Raw genomic sequence first — 13,851 nt, 5'->3', positions numbered from 1 at the left:
CATCCCCATTCTCCTGCCTTCTCCCCATAACCCCTGATCCCCTTATTAATCAAGAACCTATCTATCTCTGTCTTAAAGACACTTAGTGATTTGGCCTCCATAGCTTCTGCGGCAAAGAGTTCCACAGATTCACCACCCTCTGGCTGAAGAAATTCCTCCTCATCTGTTTTAAAGGATCATCCCTTTAGTCTGAGATTGTGTCCTCTGGTTCTAGTTTTTCCCTTCAACTGGAAACATTCTCTCCACGTCCACGCTATCCAGGCCTCACAGTATCTTGTAAGTTTCAATAAGATTCCCCCTCATTCTTATAAACTCCATCGAGTACAGACCCAGAGTCCAAAAACGTTACTCATACAAGAAGTTCTTAATTCCAGGGATCATTCTTGTGAACCTCCTCTGGAACCTTTCCGAGGCCAGCACATCCTTCCTTAGATACGGGGCCCAAAACTGCTCACAATACTCCAAATGGGGTCTGACCAGAGCCTTATACAGCCTCAGATATACATCCCTGGTCTTGTAATCTAGCCCTCTTGACATGAATGTTGACATTGCATTTGCCTTCCTAACTGCCGTCTGAACCTGCACGTTAACCTGAAGAGAATTGTGAACAAGGACTCCCAAGTCCCTTTGTGCTTCTGCTTTCCGAAGCATTTCCCCATTTGGAAAATAGTCTATGCCTGGATTCCTCCTTCCAAAGTGCACAACCTCACACTTTTCCACATTGTATTTCATTTGCCACTTCTCTGCCCACTCTCCTGGCCTGTCCAAGTCCTTCTGCAACCCGCCTGCTTCCTCAATACCACATGTCCCTCTACAGATCTTTGTATCATCTGCAAACTTAGCAACAGTGCCTTCAGTTCCTTCTTCCAGATCATTAATGTATATTGTGAAAAGTTGTGGTCCCAGCAGACCCCTGAGGCACACCACTAGTCACCGGCTGTCATCCTGAAAAAGACCCTTTTATCCCCACTCTCTGCCTTCTGCCAGTCAGCCAATCCTTTATCCATGCCAGGATCTTACCCTTAACACCATGGGCTCTTACCTATTTAACAGTCTCCTATGCGACCTTGTCAAAGGCCTTCTGGAAATCTAAATAAATCACGTCGACTGGTTCTCCTTTGTCTAACCTCCTTGTCATCTCCTCAAAAGAACCCTAACAGATTTGTCAGACACGACCTCCCCTTGACAAAGCCGTGTTGACTCAGTCCTATTTTACCATGCACTTCCAAGTACTTTGTGATCTCATCCTTAATAACAGACTCTAAAATCTTACCAATGACCAAAGTCAGGCTAACTGGCCTATAATTTCCCGTCTGCTGCCTCCCTCCCTCCTTAAACAGCGGTGTAACATTAGCCACTTTCCAGTCCTCTGGGACCCTTCCTGCCTCCAGTGATTCCTGAAAGATCACCACCAATGTCTCCACAATCTCCTCACTATCTCTTTCAGAACCCTGGGGTGTAGTCCATCCATCCCAGGTGATTTATCCACCTTCAGACCTTTCAGTTTCCCCAGAACCTTCTCCTTAGTGATGGCCACTGCACTCACCTCTGCCCCCTGGTTCTCCTGGAGCTCTGGCATCCCACTGGTGTCTTCCACCGTGAAGACTGATGCAAAGTAACTATTCAGTTCGTCTGCCATTTCTTTGTTTCCTATTATTACTTCTCGAGCCACATTTTCCAGTGATCCAATGTCTATTTTTGCCTCTCTCTTACCTTTTATATATTGAAAAAACCTCTTCCTATCTTCTTTTATATTATTAGCTAGCTTGCACTCGTACTTCATCTTCTCCCCCCCCCGACTGCTTTTTTAGTTATCCTTTGTTTGCTTTTAAAACTCCCATTCATTGGCCATTCATTGAATACTTTCTCGTCACATTACTCCTTCCAATGTGTATCACCTCTCACTTTTCAGAGTTAAATTCCATCAGTCACTTTTCTGCCCATTTGACCATCCCGTCTGTAGCTTTCTGTAACCCATGGCACTCAACCTTACCGTTAACCATCCTGCCTATCTTTGTGTCGTCCACAAACTTACTGATGTTACCCCCCACATAGTCATCTATGTCGTTTATATAAATGACAAAACAATAGGGGTCCCAGCACAGATCCCTGTGGTCCGACATTGGACACTGGCTTTCAGTCACTAAAGCAGCCGTCTGTCATCACCCTCGGTCTCCTACAGCTAAGCTTATTTTGAATCCACCGTATCAAGTTATCCCATGTGTATTTGACGTCTTTGTATGTCTCCCATGTGGGGACGTCGTCAAAGGCTTTGCTGAAATCCATGTAAACTACATCAGCCAATCCAGCTCAATCAATCACCTCACAGTCTCCTCTGTTCGATCTTGCCCGATCTAGGCATCTAGAACCAGGGGTCGGCGCCTCAGGGCACGGGGTGGGATAAGGAGGAATTTCTTCACTCAGGTGGTGTACGGTGGTGAAATTCGTTCCCACGGAAGGCTGTGCAGGGCAATCACTGAATGCATTGAAGAATGAGATTGTACATTTTTTTTTAGATGTTAATGGCATCAATGGGTACGGCGAGAATGAGGGAGTGTGGCTTTGAGATGGAGGATGAGCCGTAATCACAGTGAATGGCTTGAGGGGCCGAACGGCCTACTTCTGCTCCTCGTTTCTATATTCTCTCAGGTTGGGGGGTGTGGGCGGCCATTTTGGGCTGAGTCAGCGAGAAATTCCTTTACTTGGGAGAACACAGAACATAGAACAGTACAGCACAGAACAGGCCCTTTGGCCCTCGATGTTGTGCCGAGCAATGATCACCCTACTCAAACCCACGTAGCCACCCTATACCCGTTCCTGCGTAAGGGCCTGCGGCTCAGTACCAACCTGGAATCATTGTAAACGTGCCACCTTCCTCCTGACTTGCAATACGCTGTGTAGTGCCCTCCGTTCACTGTCCCTGTGTGGTTGCACACTGCATAGAGGTCATATACAGGATTCCCTAGAGGGATACAAGGATCGAGGGATTGGTTACTGGGGTCCAGACTCTTTCACGTTCACCCACCGCGCGCCTCGCTCCGCCTACTATTTCTCACCTGCTCTGTCGGAAGCACATTGTCGTAAACTCAGCCCGAACACCGGGAACTCCACATAGGTTGTGGACTTTCTGATCCCGTAACGACTGAAGGAGAAGCGATTGAGGTCTGAGCATCAGGTTAAAGGGAATCACTGGGAAGCAGGAGCGTCAGAGCACGAAGGGGAAGAAGAGAGACAGAGAGGGAGAGAGAGAGAGAGACGGTGAGCCGGGGAGACAGCGCCGAGCCGGGGAGACAGCGCCGAGCCGGGGAGACAGCGCCGAGCCGGGGAGACAGAGCCGAGCCGGGGAGACAGAGCCGAGCCGGGGAGACAGAGCCGAGCCGGGGAGACAGAGCCGAGCCGGGGAGACAGAGCCGAGCCGGGGAGACAGAGCCGAGCCGGGGAGACAGAGCCGAGCCGGGGAGACAGAGCCGAGCCGGGGAGACAGAGCCGAGCCGGGGAGACAGAGCCGAGCCGGGGAGACAGAGCCGAGCCGAGGAGACAGAGCCGAGCCGAGGAGACAGAGCCGAGCCGGGGAGACAGAGCCGAGCCGGGGAGACAGAGCCGAGCCGGGGAGACAGAGCCGAGCCGGGGAGACAGAGCCGAGCCGGGGAGACAGAGCCGAGCCGGGGAGACAGAGCCGAGCCGGGGAGACAGAGCCGAGTAAGAAGAGAGGAGACAGAGGATAGGGAGATGGAAGGAGAAAGCGATTCAACGTGTGTTTCGAGAGTGTGAAATTAACAGAAAGATGGGAGTCGCAGGGATAGAGATGGATGAGGATATAGAAGATTCGGTGGAGATGGCAAGAGAGAGAGAGACAGAGAAATGAGACAGAGAAATGAGACAGGGAGAAAGCGAACGATAGAGATGGAGGAATGAGCACGAGACAGAGAGGTTGATACTGCACAGGATTTGTCTGCAAAGGATACGGAGAACGAGGAACCTGGGGAATCTCTGGATTGTCAGTTTCTTGGTGCTTCTCTTCTTCTGGTTACACCTCTCACACATCTAGAGAGAAGATAGAAGACACATCAACATCCTTCGACACTGCAGCACTCCCTCAGTACTGACCCTCTGACAGTGCAGCACTCCCTCAGTACTGACCCTCTGACAGTGCAGCACTCCCTCAGTACTGACCCTCTGACAGTGCAGCGCTCCCTCAGTACTGACCCTCTGACAGTGCAGCACTCCCTCAGCACTGACCCTCTGACAGTGCAGCGCTCCCTCAGTACTGACCCTCTGACAGTGCAGCACTCCCTCAGTACTGACCCTCTGGCAGTGCAGCACTCCCTCAGTACTGACCCTCTGACAGTGCAGCACTCCCTCAGCACTGACCCTCTGACAGTGCAGCATTCCCTCAGTACTGACCCTCTGACAGTGCAGCACTCCCTCAGCACTGACCCTCTGACAGTGCAGCGCTCCCTCAGTACTGACCCTCTGACAGTGCAGCACTCCCTCAGCACTGACCCTCTGACAGTGCAGCGCTCCCTCAGTACTGACCCTCTGACAGTGCAGCACTCCCTCAGTACTGACCCTCTGGCAGTGCAGCACTCCCTCAGTACTGACCCTCTGACAGTGCAGCACTCCCTCAGCACTGACCCTCTGACAGTGCAGCATTCCCTCAGTACTGACCCTCTGACAGTGCAGCACTCCCTCAGCACTGACCCTCTGACAGTGCAGCCCTCCCTCAGTACTGACCCTCTGACAGTGCTGCTCTCCCTCAGTACTGACCCTCTGACAGTGCAGCGCTCCCTCAGTGCTGACCCTCTGACACTGCAGCACTCTCTCAGTACTGACCCTCTGGCAGTGCAGCACTCCCTCAGTGCTGACCCTCTGACAGTGCAGCCCTCCCTCAGTGCTGACCCTCTGACACTGCAGCACTCTCTCAGTACTGACCCTCTGGCAGTGCAGCACTCCCTCAGTGCTGACCCCCTGACAGTACAGCACTCCCTCAGTACTGACCCTCTGACAGTGCAGCACTCCCTCAGCACTGACCCTCTGGCAGTGCAGCACTCCCTCAGTACTGACCCTCTGGCAGTGCAGCGCTCCCTCAGTACTGACGCTGTGACAGTGCAGTGATTTCTCCGTACCTTTTGCTGTTATCTTCCAAAATTCCCTAGATTTTGGAAAATCACTAATGTTACAGCTCTCTTCAAGAACAGACAGAGACAGAAAGCAGGAATGTATTGCGTCATTAGAATACTGGCTGTCACAGGAAAATTGCTGGATTCTCGTGTTGAGGAGGTAGTTGCAGTCAATTTCGAAAATCAAAATGCAATCAGGCAGAGTCACCATCGTTTTGTGAAAGAGAAATGAGTTAGACTAATTTATTACAGCTGTTTGAGGAACTAACAAGCCAGATGGATAAGGGGGAACCTGTAGATGTGTTGTACTTCCATTTTCAGAAGGCACGCGACAGATTTGTGATCAATAAGGGAGTCAAGGATTATTGAGGGGGGCTTGTAGACACATGGGGCGCGATTCTCCCGAGTTACGAAAACTCGGAAGCTGGCGTCAAAAACGGGCGCGTTTGACGCTAGCCTCCGCCCCCCCGACCGGGAACCGATTCATCTACCCGGTCGGGGCTAGTATCGCGCGGCCGTGAACTCCGGCATCGCGGGCTTAACGAATTTCGTTAAGCCCGCTAGCCAGAGTTAGCGACGGCTGACGCGTCAGATGACGTCAGCCGCGCATGCGCGGATTGGACGACTCCAACCCACGTATGCGCGGATGACGTCATCACGCATATGCGTGAAACCCGCGCATGCGCGGGCCGGTATGCCCCTCAGCCGCCCCGCGAATGGATCCAGCGGGGGGGCGGATGGAGAAAGAGTGCGCGGGGTAAGTACCCGCTGCCCGCGATCGGTGTCCACCGATCGCGGGCCCATGGCACCCTTGGCACGGCCGTGGTACTGCCGTGCCAATCGGTGCCATGGTTCCCCAGATCGGGACTTTACGGCCGTTTTTACGAACGGTCAGACCAGGTGTGTTTTACGTTCATAAAAACGGCCGTAAAGGCCTTGGAAATCGGCCCATCGGCCAGCGGAGAATCGCTGCTCGCCATAAAAAAACGGCGAGCAGCGATTCGTGTCGTGAGGCGGGCGTGGGGGGGGGGGGGGGGGGGGGGGGGGGGGAGAATAGCAGGAGGGCGTCGGACCAGCGGGTCCGTAACAATTTACGCCGCCCGCTATTCTCCGAATTTTCGTGAGAGCGGAGAATTGCGCCCAAGATAAATGTACAAAATGATTATAATGTTTTACTGATTTAGCTCACTTGGCTGCACAGCTGGCTCGCGATGCAGATCGAGGCCAGCAGCGTGGGTTCAATTCCTGGACTGGCTAAGGTCATTCATGAAGCCTTCTCAACCTTTGGCCCTCGACGGAGGCATGATGATTGTCAGGTTAAATCACCACCAGTCAGCTCTCCCCCTCAAAAGGCAAAGCAGCCTATCGTCATCTGGGACTATGGCGACTTCACCTTAACTATTGCTATTAAAAAGCAGGTTTAGGATGCACCCAGCCAGAATGTCTGCTGAAGCTATGATTAAGGGGTTGTAACAGCAAGGCAATCCTGGATTTTAACCATTTACCTGTTTACAGATAGTGGGTTGATGGAATAGAAATATTCTTTTTGGAGGATTACTGGGGTGTAGATAATTTATCAGTGATTTTTAGGCTCTGGCTAACCAGGCCATGGGACATCTTGTGGGAAAAGACAAAAGAATGCCTTACGCTTTGGGCAGAGATGAATCTGAATCTGTCTGTAGTTTCCATTTGCCACGGAATTTTATGTTGAACAGTAGTGTCTTGATGTAACTTCTGAAATGTTCTCTCCAAGGTCTGTACCCAGAGAAAAGCAAGTAAACCGGATTGCTAACTTTATTTATAAGTGGTCTTTGAACTATATTCTGTTTCAAATATTATCTGTAAAGCTATTTATTTCTTGATAATGTGGTTAATTGTGATTCAATTGAAGATTATTTTCGGGTCTGCATTTTCTGGACTTCAGATTGGCGAGAGGTGAATGAGCTGATGATTCTGAGGGGGATTTGATAGGGTGGATGCGGAGAGATTTTTTTCTGCCGCTCGAGGAGTCTAAAACATGGGACAGGGGGGCAGGCGCACGGTTTCACGATCAGGCGGCTGATCATTTAGGACCGGGATGAGGAGAAATCTCTTTACTCAAAGCGTTGTGAATCTGTGGACTCCTCCACCCCAGAGAAATGTGGGGGCTGCGTCGTTGATAACGTTCAAGGCTTGGGTGTGCAGATGTGTGGCCTCTCGGGGAATTACGGGATATGGGGAAGGGGCAGGAAAATGGAGGTGAAGCCCCGACGTCAGCCATGATCATATTGAATGATGCAGCAGGTTCGATGGGCCGCATCTCCTGCTTCCATGTTTTTCAGCACACCATGAGAGTGTGGTGCAGGCAGACTCAATTGAGGCTTTCCAGAGGGGCTGGACAATTACCTGAAAAGAAAAGGTTCACAGGTCTGTAAGGATCCTTCCTGTTTATTTAGCAAAGTGGGCTAAACAGCTGGCTTGTAATGCAGAACAAGGCCAGCAGCGCGGGTTCAATTCCCGTACCGGCCTCCCCGAACAGGCGCCGGAATGTGGCAACTAGGGGCTTTTCACAGTAACTTCATTGAAGCCCACTTGTGACAATAAGCGATTATTATTATTCCCTTCTATTTCCCCTTCCATTTATTTTTGCTATTACTAGTTTGATCCATGGATGATTAATGGACCTGCGACTTTAATGCAGCCTGTATCTTTAACTCAAACAGAAGCAATCGCCTGTATCTTTGTAACAAGCAGGAAGAATCAGGAAGGATCAGTGGTGACTCGCTTTGATTGACTTGGCTGGCGCCTACTGAATTGGCTCAAATGTCTGTGCCCTGCCTGGTGGCGATTGGTTCTGGTCCCACTGACATGTTTCTCAGTGTCACGAGGCTCGAGTTAGTTTCATTTTGTTTCTGAAGCCTGGTTGGAGTTCTAACTCTCTCTCTCTCGCAAAGATATGATGAATTCTCGCCACAAATCCAGTGTAAGAGTGCTCTGCCACTCCAAAGAAAAGGCTGATGTGAAGCAGAGACCAGAATAAGGCGACTCTATCTGAGAACAGGCTGATGTGAAGCAAGAGGCCTCTCCAGAAACAGCTGCAAGATACACTGCTCAGCTACACTGAACATCATTATAGCTGTAGACCAGAGACTTTAACCCACACGTATACTGTGAAGGGAGTACACTAAAGGGCTCATCATGTGAAGCAAGGACTCTCAACTTTTCAACTTAAACCTTACTATTTGTCCACACAGACCTCCCCCCCCCCCTGACTTGAGTGTGTGGGTAGAGGGTGGGGCAGGGAAGGAGGGGGCCCTGGGCAAAAGACCGTTAGATCAAGGTAGTTAGGACAACGAGTAAGATATAAAAAAGTATGGATGAATATGACAGCATGAAGTAATTTGGTTGACAAAGACTAAAACAAACAGTGGAAGATATATTCCCTAAGCATAGGCAATTATTACTGTAGCAATTATTAACAATTACATGTGTATTCTTAAAGCATTGTAGTAATGAAACATATAATTTTTTGTCAAAAGTAAATTGCGCGTGAGGCATAATGGGACGTAGCCAACTAAACTTAGCCGCATTCTTTAGAAAAGTAGATTCACACTAAATACAGCTTGTTCAGCAGGGAACATTTCTTATCAGCAACCCGTGCGAATATAGACAATTAGCTCCAGTCACGAACCAGGCTAAGTTAGGACGGGTTATATGTACAAAGGACCAAGGACAGCGGATAAGGGATCTGGAAAAAACATCAGGAGGCCGTGAGACCCTAATTGTCCATGGAATCTGCAACTGTAGCGATTGGATCATGTCCAGCTGAGACGGGCCATCAACCTTTGATGGGCAGCACGGTAGCATGGTGGATAGCATAAATGCTTCACAGCTCCAGGATCCCAGGTTCGATTCCCGGCTGGGTCACTGTCTGTGCGGAGTCTGCACGTCCTCCCCGTGTGTGCGTGGGTTTCCTCCGGGTGCTCTGGTTTCCTCCCACAGTCCAAAGATGTGCGGGTTAGGTGGATTGGCCATGCTAAATTGCCCGTAGTGTCCTAAAAAGTAAGGTTAAGGGGGGGTTGTTGAGTTACGGGTATAGGGTGGATACGTGGGTTTGAGTAGGGTGATCATTGCTCGGCACAACATTGAGGGCCGAAAGGCCTGTTCTGTGCTGTACTGTTCTATCTATGTTCTATCTATATCTATCTTTTGAAAATTGTGTAAGTACCGAACTAAGAAGGATGTAAATTCAGGGTCGATCTGGAACTGCCCCAGATTGATCACCCACACGTACGTTAGCCAAGACTATTTTTAACCTGAGTTGCTGTCTCCGTGAGTCTTTGTGTTAGCTGAGCCATAATTAAGAAGGGAAATCCATCCCATGAATGACAGCTTAATGTTTCGTCTCCGAAAATGCTCCTCCAGGCAGTTAAAGGAGAGTCAGGTATGAGCTTGACATTAAGCAGCTGTGTTTATGTATATTTCATAATTGTTCTGGTTATAAATAAACAGTCATTGGGCGCAATTCTCCGCACTCACGATGGTGCGGAGAATAGCGTGGCTCGTAAAATTTTACGGCCACGCTAGTCCGACGCCCTCCCGCTATTCTCCCCCCCCCCCCCCCCCACGCCCGACTCCCGATACGAATCGCTGCCGCCGTTTTTTTACGGCCAGCAGCGATTCTCAGCTGTCCGATGGGCTGAGTTCCCAGCCCTTTACGGCTGTTTTTACGAACGGCAAACACACCTGGTCTGGCCGTTCGTAAAAACAGCCGTAAAGTGCCGATTTTTAAAACCATGGCACCGATTGGCACGGCAGTACCATGGCCGTGCCAAGGGTGCCATGGGCCCGCGATCGGTGGGCACCGATGCCCGCGCACTCTTTGTCCCTCCGCCGCCCCGCTGTATCACTTCGCGGGGCGGCTGAGGGGCATCCCGGCCCGCGCATGCGCGGGTTTCGCGCAAATGCGCAATGACGTCATCCGCGCATGCGCGGGTTGGAGTCTTCCAATCCGCGCATGCGCGGCTGACGTCATATGACGCGTCAGCCGGCGCAAACTCTGGCAAGCGGGCTTAACAAAATTCGTTAAGCCCGCGATGCCGGAGTTTACGGCGGCGGCATGCTAGCCCCGACCGGGGACCAGAATCGGTTCCCGGTCGGGGAGGGGGGGGCTGGCGTCAAACCCGCCCGGATTTGACGCCAGCCTTACGATTTCTCCCTGTGTGGGAGAATCGCGCCCATTGTGTTTCAAACTTACAAACCTGGTGACTATTATAATTGGGCAGTCAAGGCCTAATGATTTGGGAGATTTTTATAAGAATTATTGGGTAATTCACAAGTGTTGTGACTCTGGGGTACGTGGGGCCTGGATGTTTCTATTTGAGTGGAATCGAGGGACGACAGCATTTCAACTGAGTGGAGCTAGGCAACTGCTACCGGGGCTAATCTGGAAAGTGCTTTTAAAGAGATAAAATGGGGAAAAGAGGCTGAGTTGGTCGAGCAGAAAACTGGCATGGACACAACGGGCAGAATGGCCTCTCTCTGTCCTGCCGTCATGCCATATCATTCTAGGCAACATGGCGAACATGTAGTAATCTGGTATGTGCGACATCCGAAAGACGCAGGCGAGGGAGAGGGGGATCCAGTCAGATAAATCCCCTTACCGGCGCGTTGTCAGAATCCAGCTCTTCCTCGGCGGTGAATAGACTAAGACATTCGGACAGCGAGACACGGCCCGCGATAGACAGCCTCTGCAAAACAGGAGGAGACGAGTGTCAGGTTGAGGAACTTCACATAATCACCTTCTTTCCCTGTTGCCCCAAGAGCCGTTTCAAAGACAGTTCACAGTCACTGGCCATCCCAACGTACCTTAGGGATTGGCAGAGAAAGATCACAAAAGACCTCAAAGGTGGTGGACTTGTGGCCACAGGTGGTACAGCGAAGGGTGCTGTTCAACTGACCGACAAACAGATCTGCAAAGGGAAAGACAGCTGGTAAATACTGTAACAATTCTGTATCTAACCCCTTGCTGTACCTGTCCTGGGAGTGTTTGATGGGGACACTGTAGAGGGAGCTTTACTCTGTATCTAACCCCGTGCTGTACCTGTCCTGGGAGTGTTTGATGGGAACACTGTAGAGGGAGCTTTACTCTGTATCTAACCCCGTGCTGTACCTGTCCTGGGAGTGTTTGATGGGGACAGTGTAGAGGGAGCTTTACTCTGTATCTAACCCCGTGCTGTACCTGTCCTGGGAGTGTTTGATGGGGACAGTGTAAAGGGAGCTTTACTCTGTATCTAACCCCGTGCTGTACCTGTCCTGGGAGTGTTTGATGGGGACAGTGTAGAGGAAGCTTTACTCTGTATCTAACCCCGTGCTGTACCTGTCCTGGGAGTGTTTGATGGGGACAGTGTAGAGGGAGCTTTACTCTGTATCTAACCCCGTGCTGTACCTGTCCTGGGAGTGTTTGATCGGGACAGTGTAGAGGGAGATTTACTCTGTATCTAACCCTGTGCTGTACCTATCCTGGGTGTGTTTGATGGGGACAGTGTAGGGGGAGCTTTACTCTAGAACATAGAACAGTACAGCACAGAACAGGCCCTTCGGCCCTCAATGTTGTGCCGAGCAATGATCACCCTACTCAAACCCACGTATCCACCCTATGCCCGTAATCCAACAACACCCCCCCCCCTTAACCTTACTTTTTAGGACACTACGGGCAATTTAGCATGGCCAATCCACCTAACTCGCACATCTTTGGACTGTGGGAGGTAACCGGAGCACCCGGAGGAAACCCACGCACACACGGGGAGGACGTGCAAACTCCGCACAGACAGTGGCCCAGCCGTGAATCGAACCTGGGACCCTGGAGCTGTGAAGCATTTATGCTAACCACAATGCTACCGTGCTGCCCCTTTTTTTTTACGATCACTCTACTCAAACCCACGTATCCACCCTATACCCGTAACCCAACAACACCCCCCCCCTTAACCTTACTCTGTATCTAACCCCGTGCTGTACCTGTCCTGAGAGTGTTTGATGGGGACAGTGCAGAGGGAGCTTTACTCTGTATCTAACACTGTGCTGTACCTGTCCTGAGAGTGTTTGATGGGGACAGTGTAGGGGGAGCTTTACACTGTCTCTAACCCTGTGGTACCTGTCCTGGGAGTGTTTGATGGGGACAGTGAGGAGGGAGCTTTACTCTGTTTCTAACCCCGTGCTGTACCTGTCCTGGGAATGTTTGATGGGGACAGTGTAGAAGGAGCTTTACTCTGTATTTAATTCCTTGCTGTACCTGTCCTGGGAGTGTTTGATGGGGACAGTGCAGAGGGAGCTTTACTCTGTATCTAACCCCGTGCTGTACCTGTCCTGGGAGTGTTTGATGGGGACAGTGCAGAGGGAGCTTTACTCTGTATCTAACCCCGTGCTGTGCCTGTCCTGGGAGTGTTTGATGGGGACAGTGTCGAGGGAGCTCTACTAAGTATTTAACCCCGTGCTATACCTGTCCTGGGAGTGTTTGTTGGGGACAATGTAGAGGGAGCTTTAAGATGTTTAAGAAATGTACCTTTAAGAAATGCAGCTGATCATATTACTGAAGTGATGTCACAGGGGAGGGAGCTGAGCTCACTTCTGCTTTTTGGGAGTTTTAGTTTCAGTTTGAAGAAAGCTTGGGTGTGGCTGTGAGCTGCATTGCTGGTGATCTCTGCCATGAAGGACTATCTCTTAATCCTTTGGTGAAATCCGAATTGTAAAAATGTCTCAGTATTGAATATAAATCTAATGTGCTTCTGTTTGAAGGAATTGTTAAGTCTTTTGGATGTGTAAAGGAACAGTTTGCAGTATTGGGTAGTGTTGTATTATTTTCGGGGTTAACTTTGAAGTAAGGGGTGGTAAGAGATCCAATCTTTATTTAAAAGATAAATTTGTGTTCACGGAATAAACATTGTTTTGTTTTAAAACACACGTGTCCATAATTATAATACTACACCTGGGGAACAAGCCGTGTGCTTCAAAAGCAACAATCCATTAAAGGTGGGGGTTAGTTGAACTCCATGATACATTTTGGGGTTCTGAAAACACCTCTCCCATAACAATGGGGACAGTGTAGAGGGAGCGTTACTCTGTATCTAACCCTGTGCTGTACCTGTCCTGGGAGTGTTTGATGGGGACAGTGTAGGGGAGCTTTACTCTGTATCTAACACCGTGCTGTACCTTCCTGGGAGTGTTTGATGGGGACAGTGTAGAGGGAGCTTTACTCTGTATCTAAACCCGTGCTGTACCTGACCTGGGAGTGTTTGATGGGGACAGTGCAGAGGGAGCTTTACTCTGTATCTAACCCCAAGCTGTACCTGTCCTGGGAGTGTTTGATGGGGACAGTGTAGCGGGAGCTTTACTCTGTATCTAACCCCGTGCAGTACCTGTCCTGGGAGTGTTTGATGGGGACAGTGTAGAGGGAGCTTTACTCTGTATCTAACCCCGTGCTGTACCTGTCCTGGGAGTGTTTGATGGGGACAGTGTAGCGGGAGCTTTACTCTGTATCTAACCCCGTGCAGTACCTGTCCTGGGAGTGTTTGATGGGGACAGTGTAGAGGGAGCTTTACTCTCTATCTAACCCCGTGCTGTACCTGTCCTGGGAGTATTTGATGGGGAGAGTGTAGACGGAGCTTTACTCTGTATCTAACCCCGTGCTGTACCTGACCTGGGAGTTTGATGGGGACAGCGTAGAGGGAGCTTTACTCTAGAACATAGAACGATA

The 13,851-nt window shown here is 50.4% G+C and overlaps 1 protein-coding gene across 1 annotated transcript in view; it reads right to left on the bottom strand.

The window, feature by feature from the left end:
• The window catches only part of LOC119967796 (ubiquitin carboxyl-terminal hydrolase 2-like), a 64,194-nt gene that overhangs the window by 2,122 nt on the left and 48,221 nt on the right, over window positions 1-13,851 (bottom strand). The window contains 5 exon segments of the mRNA XM_038800797.1: window positions 2,848-2,962; window positions 3,057-3,164; window positions 3,966-4,044; window positions 10,763-10,849; window positions 10,968-11,071. Coding sequence (XP_038656725.1) covers window positions 2,848-2,962; window positions 3,057-3,164; window positions 3,966-4,044; window positions 10,763-10,849; window positions 10,968-11,071 — 493 coding nt within the window.

The sequence above is a fragment of the Scyliorhinus canicula genome, chromosome 6, assembly GCF_902713615.1.
Source record: "Scyliorhinus canicula chromosome 6, sScyCan1.1, whole genome shotgun sequence".
Taxonomy (NCBI): domain Eukaryota; kingdom Metazoa; phylum Chordata; class Chondrichthyes; order Carcharhiniformes; family Scyliorhinidae; genus Scyliorhinus; species Scyliorhinus canicula.
This window is presented reverse-complemented; position numbering and strand designations above follow the sequence as displayed.